Here is a 23411-nt window from a genome sequence, read left to right on the forward strand (position 1 = left end):
GCGAGTACGCACGATCGTGAATAGCATATGGGCTATCACTCACTTGCATGCATTCAAGATAGAGCTCTGGGTTTAGAATATAGGCTTCTTTATTGCCTTACTTTCCACAACTACAGTTGTTCGACTCATACATACGTTTGCCGTGCTGACCTCTTTTTCGGGTGTAAACCTTCAGTTCGAAAGTTTCGTACGAATGACTATATATTGTTAGGTTTTGGAATTCCCTGTTAGGATCGATTGATGAGCATGCCTATCGGTCTGGTTTCAGTCGAAGAAAATAAAAATTGTAGACGGATATCACGGAGGGCCTGTTCCGTTCTCGATGTTTCGTCTCCAATCCCATCTCAGTGTTCTAGACGGAGTTCGGATTGAGGTTAGCAGCTGGACGAAGGATTTCAACCGAACAGACCCGAAGGTGTAGAATGTATGTACTTCTTCGAGTGGCCTTTTTAGCTTTCCTCAGTTGGTATAAAGATAGTACGTGAGCCAGATTGGAAAGTTGCGATCATCTCCGTGCCAGCAATCATACAAAGAATACATAGCATTAGCATGCATTTGCTACACAGTCGACTGATCTTGGCCGCATTAGGGACAGATTGCCATGTATTTGGTTTGCCAACATCACTGCTTTGAGTGGAACCAAGGATTATGTAAAGTAGTCTTACGCGCTCTCTTCTAAGGTCTGAGGCTGCGTGTATCTAGAAACCCTGCCCGTTCAGGGGCACTCCCATATTTTGTTGCCATATACTATGAATTTTGTATTATTGAGAATGACTTTCACCCAGGAAGTGAATGCATCATCATAAGAAATTTCTCCCGGTTTATTCAAAATCAGGTTGCCTATGATGTGACATTTCATGGAGCCATACGGTTTAATGAGATCAGGTCATAGTCCGTTGCTCGTTTCCAGCACCATTGCACCCTGGAGATGAGCGATATAGGTTAGTAGTAAGCGAACGGCTCAGCGTTCAGTCGCTACCCACTCTCCCGAGGCCATATCTACATATCCAATGAATCCCAATGGAGCTTCAATTGTAAGAATCAAACGAAAAAAAATGAGCTCATTAAAGTACGTCAATGCTTACTTGACACCAAGTGTAACATCAAGACGCATTGCCACCATCCAAAGATGACTTGCTTGCAGTGGAGCGGTACGGTTATACTGACTTCCCACATCGGTAGCTGTCGGCTTACTCGCAAGTAAAGAATATCATCAAACGAGAGATAAAGAAAGGGCTTTTCATTTGCATATTGGAAGAAAGGATTCTGCCGCAAAGTCGATCGTTAAGTGGGCCTATGGTAATGGACCCACCTACGAGTGATCCTTCCACGCCTCCAAGAGGCAAGCTCAGGCTAAGATTGAAGCGAACAGGGGACCCCCCGGCTATAAAATGGTCGTTCCCGCTGCTCTCCACTCCGCGTCCCTGCCAGCACTAATTCCGAACATTGTACATATTAACCAACATGCCACTTCGCGAGACGGACCCAGACTTCGAGAATGAGATTCTCGAAACGGCCAAGGCAGCGTTAGGCGCGAAGTTTGGGGTTTGCGAATATGATCTCCCGCTGCCGCTCCTCCTCGTCGATGAATATGCGGAGAAGCCATTACCATGCCATGAACCTGCTGGGGAAACCATTGCCGTCAGCGCCCACATGTCGACACGCATCCATGCCTTCTACAAGCAGATTGCTGCCATCTACAACCAGACTGAGGATCCTCCGGCGAGCATCGCCGTCAAGTTTGAAATTCAGCCGCAAAACTTTGACCCAGAGGAGCCAGGTTGCCACCATCGCAGATATCACTCGCGCCGCCTGCAGCTGCAGGACCCTGAGACACTACCAGATCTGCCATTTGTGAGCAGTCTGACCATCAGGTCAAGAGCTTATGGCTCGGGCGCTGAGAACGCAACAGATATACGCCCTCTGTCTCCTCTCGTGCCTCTACAATGCCTTGTCCACCTGCCGGCTGTCCAGGAATGGAATGCCCCCTGGTTGTGGGAGCGGCCTATGCCGGCCTCTATGCCGAGTAGGGCGATGCGCGAGTACTACACCTGGCCGTGGGAAGGCCCCCTCCGAGACGCCCGCCACGAGTTTGGCGCTGCCATCATGGACCAGGAGAAGCACCTCAGCGGTAAAAGGATCCCCGCCAGTCTTACCAGAGCCGCACTGCATTTTTGGCCTTTCTTCTCGCGCCCCAAGCATGACGAGTCTGTGGCACGGCCAAACCTGATCCATCCCGCGGAGAAAGACCCCGTCTCTATTGGCCTGTGCAAGCTCGGTGCGCAGCTAAGTCTGTTTGACGTGCGTGCTATGGTCACTCCAGACCTGTTCCCCAGTCCCGAGGCGTCAGAGGATCAGCAGTGGACACAGATGCGGCGATTCCGGCTCGAGTTCCACTCCCTCCGCCCAGACGGGCGGTGGTACTTTGTTGGCCCCGGTGGCGAAGATCCACACGACTCTGAAGAAGGAGGATACAAAATCTCAGACACAAAACACTACCCCCGCGAAACTGACACGGATGAGGACATAAAACTTGACTCCGAGTATGGCGATAACCCGGATGACGAGTACGATTACGATCTGGAAATGTTCCGCATTGAGCCCTGCAGGGAGCGGATCGAGCCCCTACTTGCTGCATTCGCACAGTCTCTGACTCACGATAATATGCCAAGTCTTGAGGACGCAGAGATTTTTACGCACCTATGGTGGGACCCTTCAGACGACCGAGATGTGGAGAAATATGACCTTCCAATGAAACAAGGTCACAGATGGGGCGTCAAATTCATTGCTGGACGTGGAAGTAAGAGGCAGAAAGTTGATGATGCTGCTGGTCAAGGATTAACACCACCGGTGGTGCAGTGGCAGGTTGGCGACTGGCGACCCAGCGAGGAGGTCATGAGTTTGTTCGAAAGCTTGGGACGACAGGAGTGGCTCGAGTTCGAGTGGGACAAGTATAGATCTACAGCGGGACACGACTTGCTGGGAAACAGTGAGTCTTCACCCATATAGTCGGGCGAGGGACCGCAATGAGTATAACGAGCCTATCGTCTGGACATTCAGCAGAAAGAGACCAATACGTTCGTGACCTTTATATCTAAGTCCCCAGCAAACAATAAATCCGCTAGCCCCACATATCAATAGAATTACACAACGAATCTTGATAATTACTCCTAGCTAGAAACACCAACACAGTACGCCTGCCCAAGCCAAAAGTTCGTCACGCAATCCCTCGAGACAGCAGGGTTCCAGCTATAAAACTGATCAACCGTGATACCATTGTCCCTCGCCATGGACGCGCAGCCGTCGCCCGTCTGTACGACATCCCACTTATTACAGTTAGCCGGTTGCCCCGTATGCGTTGGCGCAGGCGGCGTCGGCTTCGCTGTCGATGGTGTCGACGTCGTCTTAGTAGTAGGGGTACCACCGGCGACGCTGGATCGGCCGACGCAGTAGGCCTGGCCGAGCCAGAAGTTTGTGAGGCAGTCTCTGGAAATGGCAGGGTTCCAGGCGAAGAATTGGTCGGCTGAGATGCCGTTGTCGCTAGCGAGGGAGCCGCAGCTATCGCCTTCGACCACGACGTCCCATTTGTTGCAGTCTGATGGCTGGCCCGTGTGTGTTGGTGCGGGAGGGGTTGGGGCTGCGGTTGGGGATGGGGTAGAGGATCTCATTGATGATGGTGTTGTTGTGACGACGGAGCCGCTTCCGGATCTACCAACACAGTATGCTTGTCCCAGCCAGAAGTTTGTGATGCAGTCTCTGGAAACGGCAGGGTTCCAGGCGTAGAACTGGTCTATCGAAATGCCGTTATCGCTGGCTAGAGAGTCACAGCTATCGCCTTCGGCCACGACATCCCACTTGTTACAGTCGGCAGGTTGGCCGGTGTGCGTGGGAGCTGGGGGTGTAGGTTTGGCCGTTGTCGACGCTGTGCTGGATGCAGAACTTGTAACGCTAATGCCCTGACCCTGCCTGTGTGTACAGTATGCCTGTCCGAGCCAAAAGTTGGCGGTACAGTCGGCGCTGACGGCAGGGTTCCATTCGAGGAATGTCGCAAGGGAAATTCCGGCGCTGTCGGCGACGGACTGGCACGAGTCACTACCAGACACAATATGCCAGCCATCACAGTCTGACGGTTGGCCCTCGTGTGTGGGGGCTGGTGGCTGGGGTCCGGTACCCGTGGGCTCGGGCGCTGTGGTGGTGGCTTGCGTGGGTTGCGGGCCCCAGGAGCCACAGTACCGCAGGCCCACCTGGAATACGCATGCCGGGTCAGTGACGTTTGTCGTAAGCGAGTTCCAAGCGACGAAGCTGTCAAAGTCGACGTTATAGTTGGATGCTGCAATCTCGCAGTTGCTGTTCCAGTACCCGAACACGTCAGGCAAGTACTGATACTCATCACCCTTGAAGTAGAAATCGCAGTCCTCGCGGACACCGGTGGCCAATGGGATCTTAGTCGGTCTTGGATCCAAAGTCATAGTGGCGTTGGGCAGCATGGTAAAGGGGACGCCAGTAAAGGACGCGGTGGGGTCAAAGGTGATAGAGACATATCCAGGACGACCAGGATAGTTGTTGATATCACCAACTGCCTGGACACAGTAGCTTTCCTTGGCGAAAAGGTTGGTGCAGTTGGAGTTGATGCCTGTGTTGAGGAACATAAAGTCATCGAGAGAGATAGCAAACTTGAGAGTAACCAGATTACAGTAGTCGCCAGCTTCGACCTCGTACCAGCGGCCGCATGGCTTGTTAGATCCAATGGCAGTATTGGAGGGAATTGGAGCAGCAGATGTAGGCGTCACAGGAGGAACATTGGTCGTCTGAGCGGGTGGCAGCTTGGGTCCAGGTGGTTCGATGCAAAGCGTGGTGCCGTTCATCATGTCGAGGTTGGAGCAAACCGGGTTGATAACAGGATTCCAAGCCAGCAGCTGTGGCTCTGTAATTTTCGCAGCCGTAGCAATGGCTTTGCACGTCGTGTTGACTTCCACTGTAACAGTCTTACACGTGTTGGTGATGCAAAGACTACCCGAAGTTGGGAACTCGTAACAATAAGCAGTGAGATGGTTGTCGGACAGCATCCAGGCAGTACCGACACTCTGGGCTTTAGAGATGCTATAGCAATCGTCACTGCCCTTTATCTGGTACGTGGTGCCGTCGCAGGCTGACTCAGTGGGCTCCGGCTGGCCGGTGAAATAGTCAATGGTAGACGTAGTAGCAGGCTTACCCGTGATGCCACAGCTGGACGTCAGGGTTTGATACATGGACTGGCTGGCCACGATGGGATCATCAAAGTAGGGTGACCCGGATCGTAGGCGCAGTCTGGCTGCAAGACACGGGTCACAATCCGAGGGCTTAACAGCGCCCTGGGGAAGTTCATAGATATAGTTAAAAGCGGAAACTGTCAAGTTGTCAGTAATGATGTGCTAGCGATTCTGGAACTGACCGCCATCACGTCATGTGGAAGCTGGTGCGCTGGGCAGTAGACTCACCTCCAGGATTTGTGAAGAAAGTCGCCAGGGCCGCAACGGGACCACAGAAGGCGTTGTTTTCCTTGAGACATGTAAAGTCATAGATGTACCGGCGGCTGGATGGCAACATAATGGGTGATGCATCAAGGTCTGGAATGACAAGGTCTTTGCCACAGGCGGACCGAACCGAGCTTTCCCATGACTGAAGCGCGGAAGCGCACCCAGCGGTACACATGCGAGTCAGCGTGGCAGGAGGGTAGAAGAAGTCATGGCGGAGGGCCGGTACGAGGCGGTCGCAAGCGACATCAGCCATGAGGGCTGCAGAACATGCCGCGTCGAGATCCTCGGGAAGGCTGTCGTCGTAGAGCATCTTGACAGCAAAGACAGTGCTGGGACTCAGGCTCAGAAGAGCCCCGAGACCCAACAAACATTGCCGTAAGGCCACCATGATGTTGAAGGATCGTGATTTTCTACCTCTCTCACCAAGAGTTAAAAGAATGAACAGTGAGTAGAAGAGGGTGGTTCATCCAAACGATGGATGGAGGGAGTACTGTGTCTACCCAGGCATCAAGAATAACTGGAGACCGTAAGAGTGATAAGTAATTCAGAAAGTGCCACTGACTCCAGAGTAATGGAGGCGCAGAACAGTCGCCCAGGTCTGAGGGGAAATTTCCTCCGAGGAAGTGCAGCCGATACAACTTGTCGTCGTCCCGGTCGGCACGAGGCGGGGTGTAAACGCCCGATGCAATAGAGAGAATCATAAGATCCTGCTGCCAAGGTATCGATGATCGTCAGTTCAGGTCACCAGAGCAATCCACTCTGGGAAATTTTCACGTAGAAGAACAGTCAACGTACTATACAAAAGCTTTTTAATCTACAACTACCTGCCTAGACGGGATGTTTTCTTGATGATGGGGCGAAATTAGATGTAAAGCTGATTTCTGGATGCTGTAAATACGTGCTGGGTTATCTCGCTTCTGTGTAAGTCGCGCAACTACGCAGTGGTTTTGATCAGCTCGACCTCTACTTTTTAGACCTAGCGTCAGGCGAACCGTTGGCCTTTTACGGTCGGTACGGGACGGTCGTCGCCGAGACAAGGCTTTCTATTGCTTGTGTGCTCAGGGTTCATGCAGGGTTCATGCAGGGGTAATGAAGCGGCCCGCTTTTCGGCATATCGAACTCCCATCAGTAAGCACCATATCAGATGAGAAACTCAATATGCTGTGACCCTTTTTCCTAAAGAGATAATGCTTGGCGGTTTTCTGCGAGCGGATGAATGGAAAAATAAGGAAATGACCTTTTTGACATCGATTTTCGATACTTTTCGGCCTTGTCTGGCACAGGGATGCAGTAGGGCCGAGGCCTCGCCGCCTGGGTCCCAACACAGCCTTTGGCAGATGCAGGGTAAGGGAATTCAGTATGGATATCAAGATTGAGGTTGGGGGCCGGGTTGCTCCAGAACACCAGCCAAGCTCTTTTGTCACCCCATACTCCGCGGCACCTTCTATCTTTTCGGCCGACTACTCTATAGATATCTGGCAGCTGACTTTGTTGCCTCTGCAAATGCTCCTTCATTTCATTTATTTGTAAACTGTCCAACCCCCCGCCACTCTCTTATTGGGGACCACATTCTTTTGATCATCATTATCTTCTGTTGCTGGGTAGAGTTTCCAAAAGCTCAGCCCTAAACGCAACTATGAGACTATTGTCCCAGCTCTCATGGAGCTGTGTTCTCCTATCTACTCTCATTACCCCGTCTCTTGGAGCAGTCATCACAGCAAGACCTGGTAGTGCTAGCGCGGTTACGGTACCCGAAATCCCTGGTGCCTGTCGCGCCGTCATTTCGTAAGTATACTTCTCTGAGCCATGTCCTAAGACCCGGACCAGTAGAGTCCATTGCGCTGACTTACCACTGCAAAATTCTAGACCCTTTGATTACTCGGCCAAGAGCCGCCATGACCATGAGCTGCCAGTCTGCAGTGCTGACAGCTCAGGTCTTGTTGTTGCTCGCGACAACAATGGTAGCGTTGACACTGATGGGCGCGAAATCGTCCCGGCGTCGCTCGAGACTGGCGTGTCCTTGATAGGACGCACTGAGCTCTCCTCCCTGTTTGGAAGACAGGTAGTTGGTGGCGATGACTACACCTGCGGTCCCGACCGTCCTTGCAAGAACAAGGCCTGCTGTCCCAAGGCCACCGGCCAGTGTAACTATGGCGAGAAGTACGTTCCCCCTTTCCCATATTTTAAGTCCTTGGACTTGTGAAATGATGTTTCTCTTCTTGTTCGCTTTGTTGTGTCCGTGGTTTATGTCATGTTATTCTAGAATATGGCTAATATATTCTTTTCTCGTATAGAGCCTGCGGCACATCTGGAGTTTCTCCCAATGAGGTGTGCTGGTCAAACTGCAATGCCAAGGCAGAATGCGGTAAGAATGCAGCTATCCCTGGTCAAAAGTGTCCTCTGAACGTCTGCTGTGGCAAGTGGGGTTTCTGCGGAATGACAAAGTACGTACACTTCCAAACTATGGAGATGCCAGCGTTGTAGATCAGTATTGACGATTGGACGAACAGGGACTTTTGTGAAAAGGAAGACCACGGAGCTACTGGCGGTTGCCAGTCGAACTGTGATCAGCCAGGTCCCAAGAACAAGGCTTCCGATCAGCTCAACCGTGTGATTGGATACTATGAGGCATGGAGACACGACTCCAAATGTCAGGACATGGTAATTGCACCCTACTACCCAACATCATGTATGCCCGACTGACGGTGAAATACAGGGCTTGGACGACATCCCCGTCAACTCGCTGACTCATTTGTATTTCTCTTTTGCTTTTATCCAACCCGACTTCCAGATCGTCGGCATGGACAACTTGCCCGACAAGCTGTTCACCGACTTCACTAACCTCAAGAAGAAAAATCCAGCCCTCAAGATAATTATTGCCATTGGTGGATGGACGCACAACGATCCCGGCCCTCTGCAGAAGGTGTTCAGTAACATGGTTAGTACCAAAGCGAACCGGTCCAAGTTCATTGGAAACCTCATGTCGTTCCTCCGCATGTACGCTTTCGATGGTGTCGACTTTGACTGGGAGTACCCCGGTGCGGACGACCGCGGTGGTGTCCCCGAGGACGGTGTAAACTTCACCCAATTCCTAAAGGAGCTCCAGGAGGAGAACAAGAAGCAACCCGTCAAGTACATTGTGTCATACACAGCTCCGACAAGCTTCTGGTATCTGCGCCACTTTGATCTCAAGTCGGTTGAGTATACCGACTTTGTTAACGTCATGTCATATGAGTAAGTGATTTTCTTCTTCTTCTCTTCACACGTAGACTAACGGCACAAACAGTCTTCACGGTGTCTGGGATCGTGAAAACCCGATTGGTTCTCATATCTACGGTCACACCAACCTGACGGAGATGAGCCTGGCGTTTGACCTCTTCTGGAGGAACGACGTCCCAGCAAACAAGTTAAACATGGGTCTTGGTTTCTATGGTCGCGCTTTTCAGCTGGCGGATCCGTCGTGTAACAAGCCCGGCTGTCTCTTCAAGGGAGGCGCAACCAAGGGAGCGTGCAGTGGCGAGTCTGGCATTTTGAGCTACCGCGAGATCCAAGAGGTCATCAAGAACAACAAGGTCAAGCCGATCCACGACAAGGAGGCCGGTGTCAAGTACATTACATGGAATACTGACCAGTGGGTATCTTTTGATGACAAGGAGACGTTCAAGCAGAAGAAGGAACTGGCGGCCAAGCTCGGGCTCGGAGGCTACCTGATCTGGGCCATAGACCAGGACGACGCCGAGATGACTGCGCTGGCTGCGGTCCTAGACCCCAAGCCCTTGGGTGACTTCAAATCGATCGACAAGGGAGACGAGAACTGGACGGGTACTAATGACATGTGCTACGTTACGAAATGTGGTGTTGAAGACTGCCAGTCGGGCGAGATCAAGATTACCGACCAAAAGTGCGGCAAGAAACAGAAGAGCACTCTTTGCTGTCCCTTGTCGGGAGCGCCTGACCCCAAGTCGTGCGCATGGCGTGGAGGCGGGGCGATATGGTGCAACGGCTACTGCAAGGACGACGAAGTCATGACGCACATGAGCAAGTACGGCGGCGGCTACGACTGCTCGGATGGCCAGCTGGCGCATTGCTGCAAGAGCTCGCTAGGAGAGAAGAATGTGTGCAAGTGGCGCGGCGTGGGTGAAAAGTGCCACAGTGGTGAACTTCCCCTGACCTTCTCCGGCACCGTCCTCGACATCCTCGACGATGTGGCCAAGGTCATCTTGCGCATTGTCGGTCGAGTGTACCCGCTGGCGGCGCTTACGGGGCTCGTGTTGCTCGAGGTTCTTGAGGAGCTGGACATTGACACCAAGAAGCTTTACTGCTGCCCAGAGAAGGAGGTTTCCAAGTGGAAGAACTGCGCGTGGTATGGAAAACCCGGCAATTGCTTCGACGGCCACTGTCCGGACATGAAGACGGTCCAGATCACCGACTCGTACTTTGGCGGCAGCGACACTTGCGGCGCTCACATCGACCGTGTGCGCACCTTTTGCTGCGAGTCGGATGGCGATCCTCTCTTTCTGCCAGTCGACCTCAAGAACCTGTTTGAGCACCCGCCTGAGGACGGCTCTGACACCGACTTCATCTTCAAGACAGACAAGACGTCCGACGACGGCGACGACAACCCCAATGAGGCGGCCTTTCAGTTCGTCGTACTCGTCTCGCCCGAGGCGCTCCAGATCTCGCTCGACAAACGCGACGGCTCCAATTGGGATGTCTTTGACTGCAACGACTCCATCTCCGAAGGCGAGCACACGGTGCGTATGGTCTGTAACGACCACACGTCGAACAGCAATTGCCACAAGATTGGCCTCGGTCATGGTGTCCCGGGCACCATTCTCCAGATGCCCAAGGGCTGTGGGCCAGGCAAGTATGCAGTCGCAAAGAGCATGACACCGGCCCCAGGAAGTACCAGCGACCATGTGAAGCTCCTGCCCCGTCATCTCTCGCACCTCGCCAGTCTCGAACCCGTTGTGTACGAACTGACGTTTGACTACGACTTCCATCGCGTGCCACGTGACATGGGCAACACGCAGATGCGTATCGATTACAGTAACCAGGATGACTACTGGAAAAACATCGTCGCTGGTTCTGCCACCCGGAAGCGAGACGTGCATGGCCGCAAGAGGCTGGCCAAGCGCACGCTGGAAGACGTCGGTGGGAACCCGGTGCGCTGGCTTGAGGAGGAATTCCGCGATGACTTCCACTTTGACAAGATTGCCCCTCGAGACCTGCAAGAGCGCTGGTTCGGCAAGAGCATTCTCGACTGGCTGGCTGCCCTCGTCGTGCCCGAGATCAAGCGCGACTTCACGCACAAGTATGACGACAGTGTCACGGCAAAGCTATTTGACGAATCGTGGAACTGCCCCGGAACGGTAGATGGCGTCAACTACGACGGCCATCTGCTCGGCCAGGCTGTACTCGACATCGAAGTCGAGTCCAGCTTCGGCTTCACCCTTATCGTTGAGAGTCTTACCCTGCCCCTTAACCTCGAGCAGAGCTACCTGACCTTCTACAACAAGGGCAGGGTTACCGGTGTCGTCACTCTTGAGGCACTCGCCCGCGTGACGTACGAGCAGAAGAAGGTCATTCTCAATCTGCCATTCCCCGGTGCCTCTTTTAAGATTCCTGGAATCGCTACCATAGGTCCCCAGCTCACTGTCGAGGGCAGCGTTGATGCCTCGCTCGGCATGGCTGGCTTGATTGAGACCAAGCTGGAGATTGCCAAGTGGGAAGTGAGTAGCAAACTTCTTCTTTGCCTGTTGTTTATTCAAGTCCCCAATATAAGGAAAACAATTGCTGACCACTCATACTTGTATTTAGGTTCGCCAAGTCATGCCTGACAGCAATTCCTACAAGCCCCAACTCATCGACAACAGCAAGCCAAGCTTGGATCGGACGGGTGACTTTTCGGGAATCAAAAAGCCCGAATTCTACGCAGGAGTCACCGCCTCTGGGGATGTTAACTTGAAGCTATCAGCCGCTGCCGAGTTTGGCGTTCGCTTTGACCCCAAGTGGAAGATTGACCCGGCGGCCGCTGCAGTCGTTGGCGAGGTCAGCCTAACAACCAAGTTTGCAACAGGTGTCTCAACCACAGCAACGTGCCCCTTCACCTACGGTCTTGATATCGGCGCTCGTTTGTTTGCGAGAGCAACGGCACCCAGGACATTTGGCTGGGCTGGTGGTGAGGTCAACCTGACAACCCCGTGGGAAAAGACTATCATCAAGGGCGGGACTTGTCCCGACCTGGGCCCAATACCTTCCAAGAGAAGTCTTCAAGATCGGGGCCACCTCCTCATTGAAGGCCGCTCCGAATACGACGATGTGACCAGGAACATATCGAGGTTAGGAGTTGCCGAGCCCGATGTGGAGTCTATGCACAGCTATGGCACCAGTCTGCTCGCGAGGCACATTTCTGGAGAACACATGTCGTCCCTGGTCAAGAGAGGTGGTGTCTATGGTCCAGCGCTTACTCTCAATGCCGGCGAGTATTTCTGCCCTTCCAAAGACGGTGAAAAAGGCATCACGTGTCAGGAAGCATACGCTGGCCTAGCAGCGAGCAATGAGGGTGGCGTCTGGACAGATGCCAAGCGCAAGAGGGAAGTGCTGACGCCAACGTCCACCATTGATGAAAACGCCATTGCCGCACATCTCCATGCTTATCAGCAGCGAAGCCACGACCATGATTACCACGCAGGAAGCGAGGCACTGCACATGTTTGACAAGAGAGCCAAGGAAAAGCTTGTCCAGGCCTGTGATCGGGCATGCGACATCTCAGGCGACTTCCCTCCGGGCGGTCAGCTAAATGGCTTTGATTGGGGCTGGGTCGATCCCGAAGACTGCGGCAACTTTAACTTTGGTAGCCCCTTGCAGGCACGCGCTGCCAACGTCCAGTATCACACGGAGCACATTCTCGAGGCCCAGATGATCGACCTGTTCTTCCAGCACCTTGACAAGAGGAAGTCTAAGCTGCCTGACCCAAAGCCAGGTGCGGCCAATGGAGCCACTGTTTCCTTCTGTGACTATGTCAATGAGCTGTGGGATGTACCTCCTTTTGTGTGGCCCAACGAGGACACCACTGGCGGCGTAGGCAAGGCTTGGAACCCCATTATGCACATTGCGGCGCAGTATCCGACAAGGACATACAAGAAGGATGAGTTCATCGCCCTCGAGTCTGCCATCAACACGCCTTCTAAGACGAGCGCGTGGGCGGGCGGAAACCCGTGGAACTTTGCCTCTTGGACCAATGACATTGCCAAATATGCAGAGGCCAGGGTAATTCTCCAAAAGATGCGCAGCACAATGGGTTCTCGCATTTACCAAAGCCACTCGACCATCCAAACAACCATGAAGACCCAAACGGACCGAATAGGAAAGATCCTTGACGCCCTCGACACAACCCTGCTACCCGCCAACCAGCGCGCCGGATACGCAAAATGGTCCAAGCAGAATCTCAAGTCTGAATGGCTCAGCTACATGAAGGGCCAATACACCAGGATGCAGTCCAAGACCGAAGGTCTCGTCAACAATTTCCTTCCCAAGATGAAAGCTGCATGGGTCACACAAGCAGAAAAGGCCAAGTGGCAAGACGGTCCGAACACTTCGCCCGCCCAGCAGATAGTGAGTAAGGAACATCGCGATTTTATAAAGTCGATTGAAGACTTTGAGACGAAGTGGAACGGTCTACCCCAGTGGAACAACCCGCTGTAATCATGGTGGAGTTGCAGTTGCGGTGTTTATTTCTGTCATTATTATCACCGTCATGATTTAGGGATGTAAATCCTGTCCTGATGTTTCCTATGTTTATTACTTAATTTCTTACAATGTAAATACTATGATTGCGTTGAGATCTGGATATTCATATGAATCAAGGACACCAAGTATACATGTACGACTGGACGTTGGAAATATTTCACTGAAAGCTGAGAACGGAAACCTTCACTAAACAGTAACGTCCTCGTCTCGAGGTTAGAACCTTGTACTGGGCATTAGAGTCCGATGATGCCTACAACCAGCCACCAAGAAAAATTCACCGATTCCAACATGGTGGGCAGTGTGTATACACGTAGTAGTCCTCCCCCGTTACATCGACCCTCCAACAAGCCAAAAGAAACTCCAAAGCCTCGGCTGACCCCTTGGACCCTTTAGGGCTGATATACCCTCCACACTAACAAAACAAGCTAGAACGGCGCTCGCGTGGCCATCGTCGCCCATGGCGCACCGCCAAAGATCGACACGAAAAATGCACATCCCATGCGTCGCAGGTGAACCAAGCGTTCGTGGCATGCAGTAGTCTTTTGCGGCCCCCCAACCCCCCCGGATTTTCGCGCGCTGCCACGGTGACAGGCGGTGGTGACGTTCAAAGTTTGGCCGAGGTTGCGAGGTTGGCATGCGACTGCTTGCACTCGGCTGCCGATTCGGAGGATCCTTGCCTACCATGTGAAATACTCGGATACCTCTTCTTCAGATACGATTATGTGGCTTTTCGGCCATAAGTAGCGGTTTCGATGCGACGGAGGGACAATGCCAGACGCTGCTGGTTCAGTGGCGATGCTGCGCGTGCTTGGGCGATCATATACGAACTACTAGTACTAGTACTCGCCCAGCAATCGGACCGTTGGACTACCACGTGTGCTGTCGAGGAGTATAAAATATGGGGTTTGGATGCACTGCATCTGTTCTGCGGTGCAGTGTGATAACGAAAGCGAATTGTTTGGATGTGCGAGACAGGGTCGGGTCGAGTGTAGTCTGGTATTGCAGATGATCGGCTCATCAGGTGCAAGGACTGGGTCGCAATGCGTTCTTGTAGTGCAGGACACGGAAGGTTCATGCCTGATGTACCTGTTGTGCTGCATCTTGAGTCGGCGACTTGCATGCACTGCCTGCATAGTCAAGGGGAATGTGTATCGTTGGATGATCTAATGGACTATAATATCATTAATTTCCATTTCAAGTACTCTTTACGTACTCCCTGTCTAATATAGCTTTGTCGGACGCTGAATCCTCAAGAACAGAACTGGACACGACAACGGTGGCGGGTTGTTCTCCGCTGTCATGACTCTGCGATTCTCCCGCCTGACCGGAAGTGTGCTTGGTGACGAAGGTCTCCGCTGGTTGCAGCTCCATGGAACGTTCTTCACCCACTTCATCACCATCACACTCGAACCTCGTGAAGTTTTGTGTCGAGAGTCTGTACGGGTCCTTGCTGCCGTCCTTGCTTCGTTGCTTTGATACCTTGAATGTGGCGCCTGAGTAGCTTGAGCAGGCGCTCTTCTTGTCTTCCAACGACCTGTAGCTCTTCTTTTTGCTTGATTCGTATGACCGACCACTCTGGCCATAGCTTGAGGCTGCTTGGGTCTTGTTCTTGAAGCCATTGATGACGAATCGTATCAACGCCTGTATTGTGGGGACTGCAGCGCAGACGTGACCGAGGCCGCTAGCAATAAAGGTACTCATAGATGAGGCGACGATGGTGTAGGTCTGGTCGCTCTGATCTACAACACCCTTCAAGAAGGGCACGCGTGCAATTGCGACGCCGATAAGACTAGGCAAGTCAGTAAATGTCTTGTAAGCACAAAGTGAAGTCTGGACGCCCTACAGCAAACCAACACCAAAGAACATGAGGAGCTCAATCTTCTTTGCGGTCGCCATTTGCAGCTTGAGCACGATCGGAACGGGAAGGGCGAACAGGACGACCTCTGCAATGATCTCGTAGACAACTGACAACTTCAGGATGATGAGCCAGTCGAGGCACTTTGCTGTCTTTGCGGCCTCGAGATCCCACTGAGCCCGGACCGGATTGCACCGGATAGCTGCTGTGAAGATGAGGGGAAGTGTAAAGCAAGCTGTGAAGGCCATGAAGGCAAAGACAGCCCGCTTCAACCATATGTTCGGAAAGATGCGGAGATACAAGCATAATATGCTGTACTTGAGTAGCAACATCTCGACTGCCCAAAGAATGGTGATGATGTAGGCTGCACGGTTGTCAGCACGACGTACAGGTTGTATGTGTTTGAATGCATACTCCACAGCCCGATGTCGTATACACGTTGATACGTCAAGTCCCAAAGATGCTTGCCGACTCCCGCATCAACGTTGAGTATGAAGCAGACCATGAGCGGAACACACAACATCTCGAACCATCGTTAGTATGAAAAAAAAGCGGCTAGTGCTTGTGGACTTACAGCTGATACCAGATGGATCCAATCGTCCCACCAGAAGTGATTGCCACCGACCCAACGCGATGCGAAGCGCATAGCAATAGCAACGACAGGTATTATGCCTGTTACATATGCTGTGGCCATCATGAGCCGTGTATACGAATCGTGTGGTCGATTGCAGAGATCGGCTTGTGCTCGAAGGATTTCTGTACAAAGGTTAGTGATTGTCAAAATTGATGCTGCCATAGACATACCAAACGTTTCATCAAACGTACACTTGTCCAGCAAGCACGGTTGCAGGATTGCGGTCGAGTTTTTGGAGTTGCATTGGCACTCAAAGTCGAGAAGACCACAACCGATGAGAGGCAACTTCTCCGCGATACATTCAAGCTGCCCTGCTCAGCTAAATCCATATACATGTATCTTCGAAGGAGACCTTACTCCGCATGGTGGGATTCTGGCTAATGCGTCCGCAGTACTGTCTGGTGCTGCAGCTGACAAGGTGAAAGCACTGGCACACAGCGCAATCGCGATTGCACGGTGCCAAAACATTACAAAATATAAAGAAGGTGGTTTGGGAACCCGAGGTCGGAGGTAAAGGTCGTTTGTCGAGTCCGCGGACAGTGGTTCATTGACATGAGGTTTCCAGCGCTATTGCTCCGACTAAGAATGACTGCATTCTAGTCGTCCTTGCTAAGTACCAGTGGTACCTGTGACACTGACACAAGTCATGCCAGAATTTGACCGGCTTATCGCACAGGCAGGGGATTGTCCGAGCATCATCCTGACTTGAAGGGTTCAATGCACGCGTCGAACCTCCGACAGACAGCCAGCCCTGGTCGAGCTACCATCGATAGCTTCATGATCGAAAATTCCGATTGGGCAGACAGTGAGCAGGATTGTCGATAAGATTGTTCGCCGATGAAGACATGTGGGGTACAGGGATGTTGTAGATCCTGTTACCGGTATAATCCGATCTGCGTAGTCGTAGTGTGAAAGGGGCAAGACGTGAGAGCATCGACCAGCCTCATCATCCGGGCAATGGCTTTGCACCTCTACACCCGAATATGTGCGCAATACCTTCTGACCAAAAATAATTTGCTGCGACGCTTACTGAGGCAAGTAAACCGCGACCCTTCGGACGCAGGCTTCCGTTACTGGATCCGCCCATTGCGCCACTAGTACCGTGATCAACATGACACACGCCCCTGGGCCCATTCCCAAACCTTAAAAAGCCTCGTCGGGTCAATCGGATGTATACCAGCCTAGTGCATTCTTGATTTCAAAACACCGGCTCTATTAATCGGGAATTGACACGCCGACTTTTTATACACGTGACGGAATGCTGCACCCGTTGATTTTTTCATAGCAGAAGCTTCTACTGCACGGCTTGGGTATACTGACAGTAGCTTGTCACAACATGGTGACTATACATAGACCCAATATGTTGTATAACCACACTCCATGTCATATCTCTTCAACGCATGCACTAAGACGCCTTTCGAGGATGGCAATCCAAAGAAGATCTGTTATTGATCTGATGCCCGCAGATACCAAGAAAAACTCTGATATAACTCTCCGCGTGCGCCATCGCAAACTCCAGCCATGTTCTTACGCATATCATATCAATCGAAAACTTTGTCCCAGAAGGATAAAAGGATAAAGAACAGGAATGTGTGAACTAATTCTCAAAAGACCCACAAGCAAGAAGCCAATTTCACGAACCCGCCTCGTGACGAGGTATGTCTCTCGAATTCACGATCGACATTGACAACTATATACAAGGATGGTATCTGTTAAGAATGTAATGACGCAATTAAAAGGATTTTTTCGTCAAGTAACGACATATATTCAAAATATTCAATTCTGACAGCTTGGTTGGCGGTACTAAAGGAAGGTGCGGCTTGAGCTCCATTTGCTCTATCTATACATTACTCAAGCTGCATCCCTACTTCAGCACCCCTAGCCGGGCCGTCAGAGTTATCCATTGTATATATTATGTAAGGTGCGCCTGCGGTGCGCGCTCATTGCCCCCATTGCTCCTGTCAAGAGGTAATTCTTTCGCTCGGTTCTTGGCTGATATTTTATCTCATTGTGTGGCTCCCTTTTGTCTGGCTTTTTGAGCACGTTTTGAGCTTATTGTTGGGCTGGCTTTTTTACTGGCTGGGCTGGCGGAAACTTTGGCGTGACCAGACGCTGTCCGAATACGGAGATTTCTAACATCTTGGTACGGCCAATCAGCGCAGAGCTTCTGAGAGCCAATCAGATTGCATCTCTTCGTGAACGCAAACCCTTTCAGGACCGATTGTAATATGCAGCGAAAACTGCAATAATAACCGCCTGGGAAGAAGGATATAACCACAGCATAAAAGTAGCATTCCGCATGCTGGCCAGCGTTTTGCCATGCGAATTACCAAGCACTTTGGCGAGCTCAACAACAACGCAAGACCCAATGCTTCATATCACTACATTGCGACTTACACATTTTCTACATCCAATAGCACCATATTGTAGCATCTAATCTTGTACACATCAACTTGAAGGCGTGGTATCGAACGAAAGAGTAGTTGCTTTAGAAAGACTTCGGTTCCTGTGAATATATCGCACCAGCTAGAGGTCTCTCATCACTACTTAACACCGCGTCATAGCCACTTTTCTGCGTATATATTGTAAAAAAAAAATCGCAGTAAAACTCGTAATCATCTTTGAGACGCTGAAAGTCTTGGTTGCGTTTGCTCCCTGTGCCACCAATAGTCACGAGCTCCGTCTTGTTCGACTGTCTTTCCGTGGCCAATCCCTCGTTGGACCGATTTCAAATGTTACTGAATTAGGACAAGATGATGAGCATAAGCGGGGGCAGCGTGGGCAAATATGCACTTATAATGCCAGATGCGACCTCTACAACGCACCAGGTGCACGCCGTCGCCAGTGTTCCTGTTATGTCAGCTATGTCGAGTTGCATGATTGTTGCAAAGCGGTAGGTGATGGCGAAAAGTACACTGCGAATTGTAGTCAGCAATGACAACAGTCACGTTGAAGGCGGAAGGGCACTGACAACACTTCAAGCAGAAACACAAAGGTGTGAGACGCGCGTTGAGCATCCGATACCTGACCAACAGGCATACACAGAATAGCGATGTTTGTTTAGATGTTGAGTACGGCATTGCTGATAACCGAGGCCGTGAGGTTGTTGCAAGTACTATTGATTGCGAAGCCCAGCTAATCATCACGAATACTAAGATGTATGCGCCGATTCAAAAGCGCTTCCTCGGGAAGATGCGCATGTACATCAGCAGTAGTAAGAGGTTTACCTACCCTATGTCTTCAAACACTACAGCATGGTGTATCGTAAGTAGAAAACGCGTTGATTGGCTTCATTACATATTGGAAGGTGAGACTGATGAACAACAAGTTGGGCACCAAACAATTTTGCCTGCTAAAGGGGACTACTTGTATATAGAAAAAGAGCCTAACCCCCTTACAGTGTGGATACATCGAGGCACAGCGCTGCGCTGGGGAATCGATTGTTTTTGCGCTCTCAATGGTGATTTTGGGCGCTGCGTTTTTTGTCGTACAGCAAGGCATGCTACCGAGAGGGGTGTTGGATCATAGTGGGGCATTTTGCAAGGAAGACTTTTCTGCCATCCGATGTCAGACGAGCCTCTCGGCAATCGTTGCTGTTACTGGAACAGTTCTGGCTAAATGTCGCTCCTACCATAGGCATTTGCATCCTACAATGATAATCTCGCGATTTCCCGTGCTGTGTTTCTAGGTATCGAATGATCTTCTTTTGCGTAGAAATATTCAAAACCACTAAATTCGATTTGACAGAGGAGAGCGACTTTGATGTTTAATTCAAAATTCGAAATGCGATCTCAGGGTATCTCTGTGGTAGTCTCTTTCCAACCCTTCTACACCATGCTACTAAGCTTATGTTGCCTAGCTCATTAGTGATTCCTAGACTTATAACACATCAGAGTCAGGAAGATTAAGCTGACTGTACCCCGCCATCTACCGAAATATTGCTCCTTTGATCATACATCTAACGAACAATATCGCGAATGCTAGGGACGCGTTTTGATTTTAACATAACACTTCTGCTACTCCATGATCATTTTTGGCGTACGATAAATCCATAGACATCATGCATTTATAGTCAGTTCTCCACTTTGAAAATACCGCCTTCGGAAACGTTATCGAGGACTCCACTTTGAGTCCTCCACATTGAGTCCAACAACTGAGGGTGAGTGGGTATCCCGCAGAATTTAATAAACTACTGCACTCTGATCTGTGTGCGACTTCAGTCTCACTACTTCCTGCCATCTTTCGTCGTGTGGTCCCTCAGTTCCAACTAATATCATCATCAGCATGTCCAAGCCTACTATCGTGTTCATTCCAGGCGCTTGGTCCACACCAGACTGTTTCGACATCACCCGCGAGAAACTGCACCAGTGCGGATGGGAAACTGAGGCTGTGGCGCACCCATCCGTAGGAGCGGAGCCTCCCAACAAAGGCCTTGCAGACGATGCCGCGGCGCTGCGCTCCACCTTGCAAAGGCTTGCTGATGATGGCAAAGATATTGTCCTGCTCGTGCACTCATATGGGGGTTTGGTCGGACAAAACGCCGTCGAGGGTTTGGGCTACAAGCAGCGGCAGGCAATGGGTAAAAAAGGCGGTGTCATTATATTGGTTTACCTTGCTGATTTCGTTGCCCCAAAGGGAGCCACGATAAAAGCCATGCTTGGTGGCCAATTCTTACCCTGGATGAAATTTGATGTTCGTACATACGCCAGATCAGGCTCCTTATCTCCAGAAAAGCAGAGCTAAAAAGCAGGTTTAGGGTGACTACTGTTATGCCACTGGGGCAGAAGTAATCTGCTATCACGATCTAGATGATGAAGCACAGAAGGCTGCCGTTGCAAAGCTCAAGCACCAATCAGCACGCATTTTCACTGACGAGGTCACTTATGAGCCGTGGCACGAGATCCTTTCGATGTACTTCTTCTGTAAGGCCGACAAAGCGCTTCTGCTACCTATACAACAGCAGATGGCACAGATGCTAGGTAAAGATGCGCCGACTTTCAAATCAGTTGAGGCACATTCGCCTTTTCTAAGCCAGCCCCAGGAGGTCGTTGAAGGTCTGGAGTATGCGGCCAAGGTTGGCCAAAGTAAGAAATAGAATTGAGATGTTCTTAACTTTCGCCTCGATTCCTGTTGGTTAATCACTTCGTACGTTATAGCTGACAGCTCGCCTCATTTTAAATATCATGATAAGTACCCCCATTCCTTTAGCATGCACATAGCCATCAATAACATATCCACGGTTGATCTCATTGGTGTTTTTGATGCAACGAAGTCCTCCAGGCTTCACAGGGTCCAAGCACCGGAGTTTATAGTCATCAGAGACGTCTTGGATTGAGTTCGCTCCCAACCGGCTCAAGTGCTTGAAGAGTTATTCCGCGAAGGTGATAGTAGCCGATGCTATGATGCGAACCGTACTACATGTCACAAGGGGTGAGAAACACGTGCCAGTCCTGGGTCATAGGAAAAAATTGAAATCCTTATATACTTCATATCACTCGCAGCAGTCTCTGTTCAGTGACTTCAGAGGCTAGCATTTGACAAAGCTAACTCGGAGGCTTTTAAGCGTAACAGTTTCGCAGCCCAAAAGACTGGTTGACTTTATTCTGAACACCCATTTCGCACCGTTTAATCATAATCTCCGACTCTTATCGTGCTGTCGTAAAGAGTCGCGTCCTCAGCGCTTTCGCTATGGTAACAGCAGCGTGGATTCAAGAGGTGGAGAAAATTGGCCACAATGGTCGATGTATTAGCATCAACATTGGCAAGGTGCCTCATCTCCCGCTTGCGCACGAACAACTTGTTTTTGTGTTGCTTGTAAAGGTTTAAAGCCACTTGGTTGAGGTTGTGGACGAGGCCTGAGTCTCTCTATGGGTGAATGAGATCGCACTGCCCCATATCATCTTTCAAGGCTGTACAATCATTTCTGCCTTGGCAGACCCATAAAACCTCATTTATAACACTAATCTTATTACGACACAAATCGGAGTTCGATTCACGCCTCGTACTGGTCAGGCCTTCAGCCAAGGCTTGCTGTGCCATACGCCCATTGCGGGTTGCCTTAAATTGCCGGATGTGGACGTGAGAGGTACCTGGAGTATTCCTACGGGAGCAATCAATAGGCGCCGTAAAGTCATGCCCGTGGTGATGCACGCACCCGCTAGGCGAGAGTCTGCCCAGCAAGCTCGGCGCTCTTACCCGATCATAGTCAAGGTTGCTCCACATCTAACTGCAGCCTCAAGATCTAAGCCGCATCGACTTCTAGATAGCGCTGATTCGGCCTCATTCATTGTGGAATAGCTGGTAGCCAGGCTAGATCTCTCCCCAGATCTGTATGCTAATTGGCGCATACATGCACCCAGGAATTTCGAGCTAAGCGAAAGGATTGATGATGTCCCCCCAACCAACAAGTGGCCTACACCAACATGAGGCTTTGCGCACCCAGTCTATGGCTGCATCCATCGAGTCTGAAACGACGTTATAGCCGTAGCACCGAATGAGGTACAACAGAGCAGGTGGCTTACAGGCCGACTTGTCATGTTTGACTTAATAACCTTATCAGTCAATTAACTAGAAGATAACATACATCGTAAACAAAGGCATTTCTCAATCAGAGAGATATGGGAAACACGAAAGTAAATACTACGTTTGCACATGGACTCTCATTTTCGCCTAATGACCAGAGACATATTAGCAGCCACCTAATCTGTCCTTTCGAGCCATTCATTCAATGGTAGGATTGGCCAGAATAAGTAAGTACGCATTAATCACCAACGGGTGGACTCGACTCACACCAAACTAACAGTCTAGAGGCGGACTAAGTCAGCTCGCGTATTTAGCATATCTTGACATATGACTCAGGTGGTATCTTCTACACAGTCATCACTAGTCGCCACTAGAGCCTAGTCGAGTTTGTGTGTACACCCTTTTAGGATAACAATCAACATATTCATACCTTTTGGGTTAAAAATCAACAGATTCATGTTTGCTCAGAAAACCCGAGTTCGGAAGATGGCACTCATATGGCCAAATGGTCAATGAGGCATCGGGAGTGCCATACGGAGTTACGTAACTCTGTAAATAGGGTCCTCTGTCGCTTTTACATCCTTAAGTATATATATCAGCTACGTCTCTTCCTGAAAGACAGCACCCAACTCATACTCACCTCATCATCACTACATCTCACTTCAAATCCTTAAAATCCCATTCCTAGCATCAAGCTATCTTTGAAATACCAACAGCAATCATGTACTTCACCTCTACCCTAGTCGCCTTCCTTGGTCTCTCTTCCGGAGCTCTTGGTTACAAGTTCACTGCCTTCTCTGGCAGGGACTGCACAGGCGATGCGAAGGACGTCAATGTGTGGGACAACACCTGCCGCGACCAAAACATTCCCGCCACTCAATCCTTCCGTATCCTGAACCTTGGCGGCAACCTCCAGAAGGCAGACTTCTACGACGTCGGAAACTGTGTCGGCTCTGCTCGCAAGATCTGGTGGGCAGGTGGACGTGAAAACGCCTTCCAAGTGGGCAAGTGCATCACTTTGGGCTACAGCGCCAGGGCTTTCGGATCTCGATCTGGATGAGACTTAACCCTCGTAAGCGTATCGCCACATCGACTTAGAGCCCGTTCTTATCCATATTTAGATCAAAGACAC

At 50.8% G+C, this 23411-nt stretch overlaps 6 protein-coding genes across 6 annotated transcripts; 4 read left to right on the forward strand and 2 right to left on the reverse strand.

Annotated features, from left to right (window-relative positions):
- Positions 1-1464: 1464 nt before the first annotated feature.
- COCCADRAFT_4516 (uncharacterized protein) lies at positions 1465-3009 on the forward strand (the record flags this gene model as incomplete). Its single annotated transcript, XM_007713431.1, has 1 exon — positions 1465-3009. One exon carries the CDS (start codon positions 1465-1467, stop codon positions 3007-3009), a length of 1545 nt encoding a protein of 514 aa, XP_007711621.1.
- A 161-nt stretch (positions 3010-3170) lies between these two features.
- On the reverse strand, positions 3171-5826 carry COCCADRAFT_94444 (carbohydrate-binding module family 50 protein; the record flags this gene model as incomplete). Its single annotated transcript, XM_007713472.1, has 2 exons — positions 3171-5386; positions 5478-5826. The coding sequence occupies 2 exons, from the start codon at positions 5824-5826 to the stop codon at positions 3171-3173; spliced, it is 2565 nt and encodes an 854-aa protein (XP_007711662.1).
- A 1326-nt stretch (positions 5827-7152) lies between these two features.
- On the forward strand, positions 7153-13223 carry COCCADRAFT_94443 (glycoside hydrolase family 18 protein; the record flags this gene model as incomplete). Its single annotated transcript, XM_007713473.1, has 7 exons — positions 7153-7301; positions 7383-7676; positions 7811-7960; positions 8027-8177; positions 8233-8750; positions 8803-11248; positions 11337-13223. The coding sequence occupies 7 exons, from the start codon at positions 7153-7155 to the stop codon at positions 13221-13223; spliced, it is 5595 nt and encodes a 1864-aa protein (XP_007711663.1).
- Positions 13224-14462: 1239 nt separating this feature from the next.
- On the reverse strand, positions 14463-16225 carry COCCADRAFT_4519 (uncharacterized protein; the record flags this gene model as incomplete). The annotated part of the gene is made up of 6 exons (XM_007713432.1): positions 14463-15057; positions 15112-15487; positions 15538-15646; positions 15698-15879; positions 15928-16063; positions 16115-16225. 6 exons carry the CDS (start codon positions 16223-16225, stop codon positions 14463-14465), a joined length of 1509 nt encoding a protein of 502 aa, XP_007711622.1.
- Positions 16226-20041: 3816 nt separating this feature from the next.
- COCCADRAFT_25762 (uncharacterized protein) lies at positions 20042-20852 on the forward strand (the record flags this gene model as incomplete). The annotated part of the gene is made up of 2 exons (XM_007713439.1): positions 20042-20449; positions 20514-20852. The coding sequence occupies 2 exons, from the start codon at positions 20042-20044 to the stop codon at positions 20850-20852; spliced, it is 747 nt and encodes a 248-aa protein (XP_007711629.1).
- Positions 20853-23000: 2148 nt separating this feature from the next.
- COCCADRAFT_94437 (uncharacterized protein) lies at positions 23001-23339 on the forward strand (the record flags this gene model as incomplete). Its single annotated transcript, XM_007713474.1, has 1 exon — positions 23001-23339. The coding sequence occupies one exon, from the start codon at positions 23001-23003 to the stop codon at positions 23337-23339; it is 339 nt and encodes a 112-aa protein (XP_007711664.1).
- Positions 23340-23411: the final 72 nt, after the last annotated feature.

Source organism: Bipolaris zeicola (assembly GCF_000523435.1).
Source record: "Bipolaris zeicola 26-R-13 unplaced genomic scaffold scaffold_61, whole genome shotgun sequence".
NCBI lineage: Eukaryota > Fungi > Ascomycota > Dothideomycetes > Pleosporales > Pleosporaceae > Bipolaris > Bipolaris zeicola.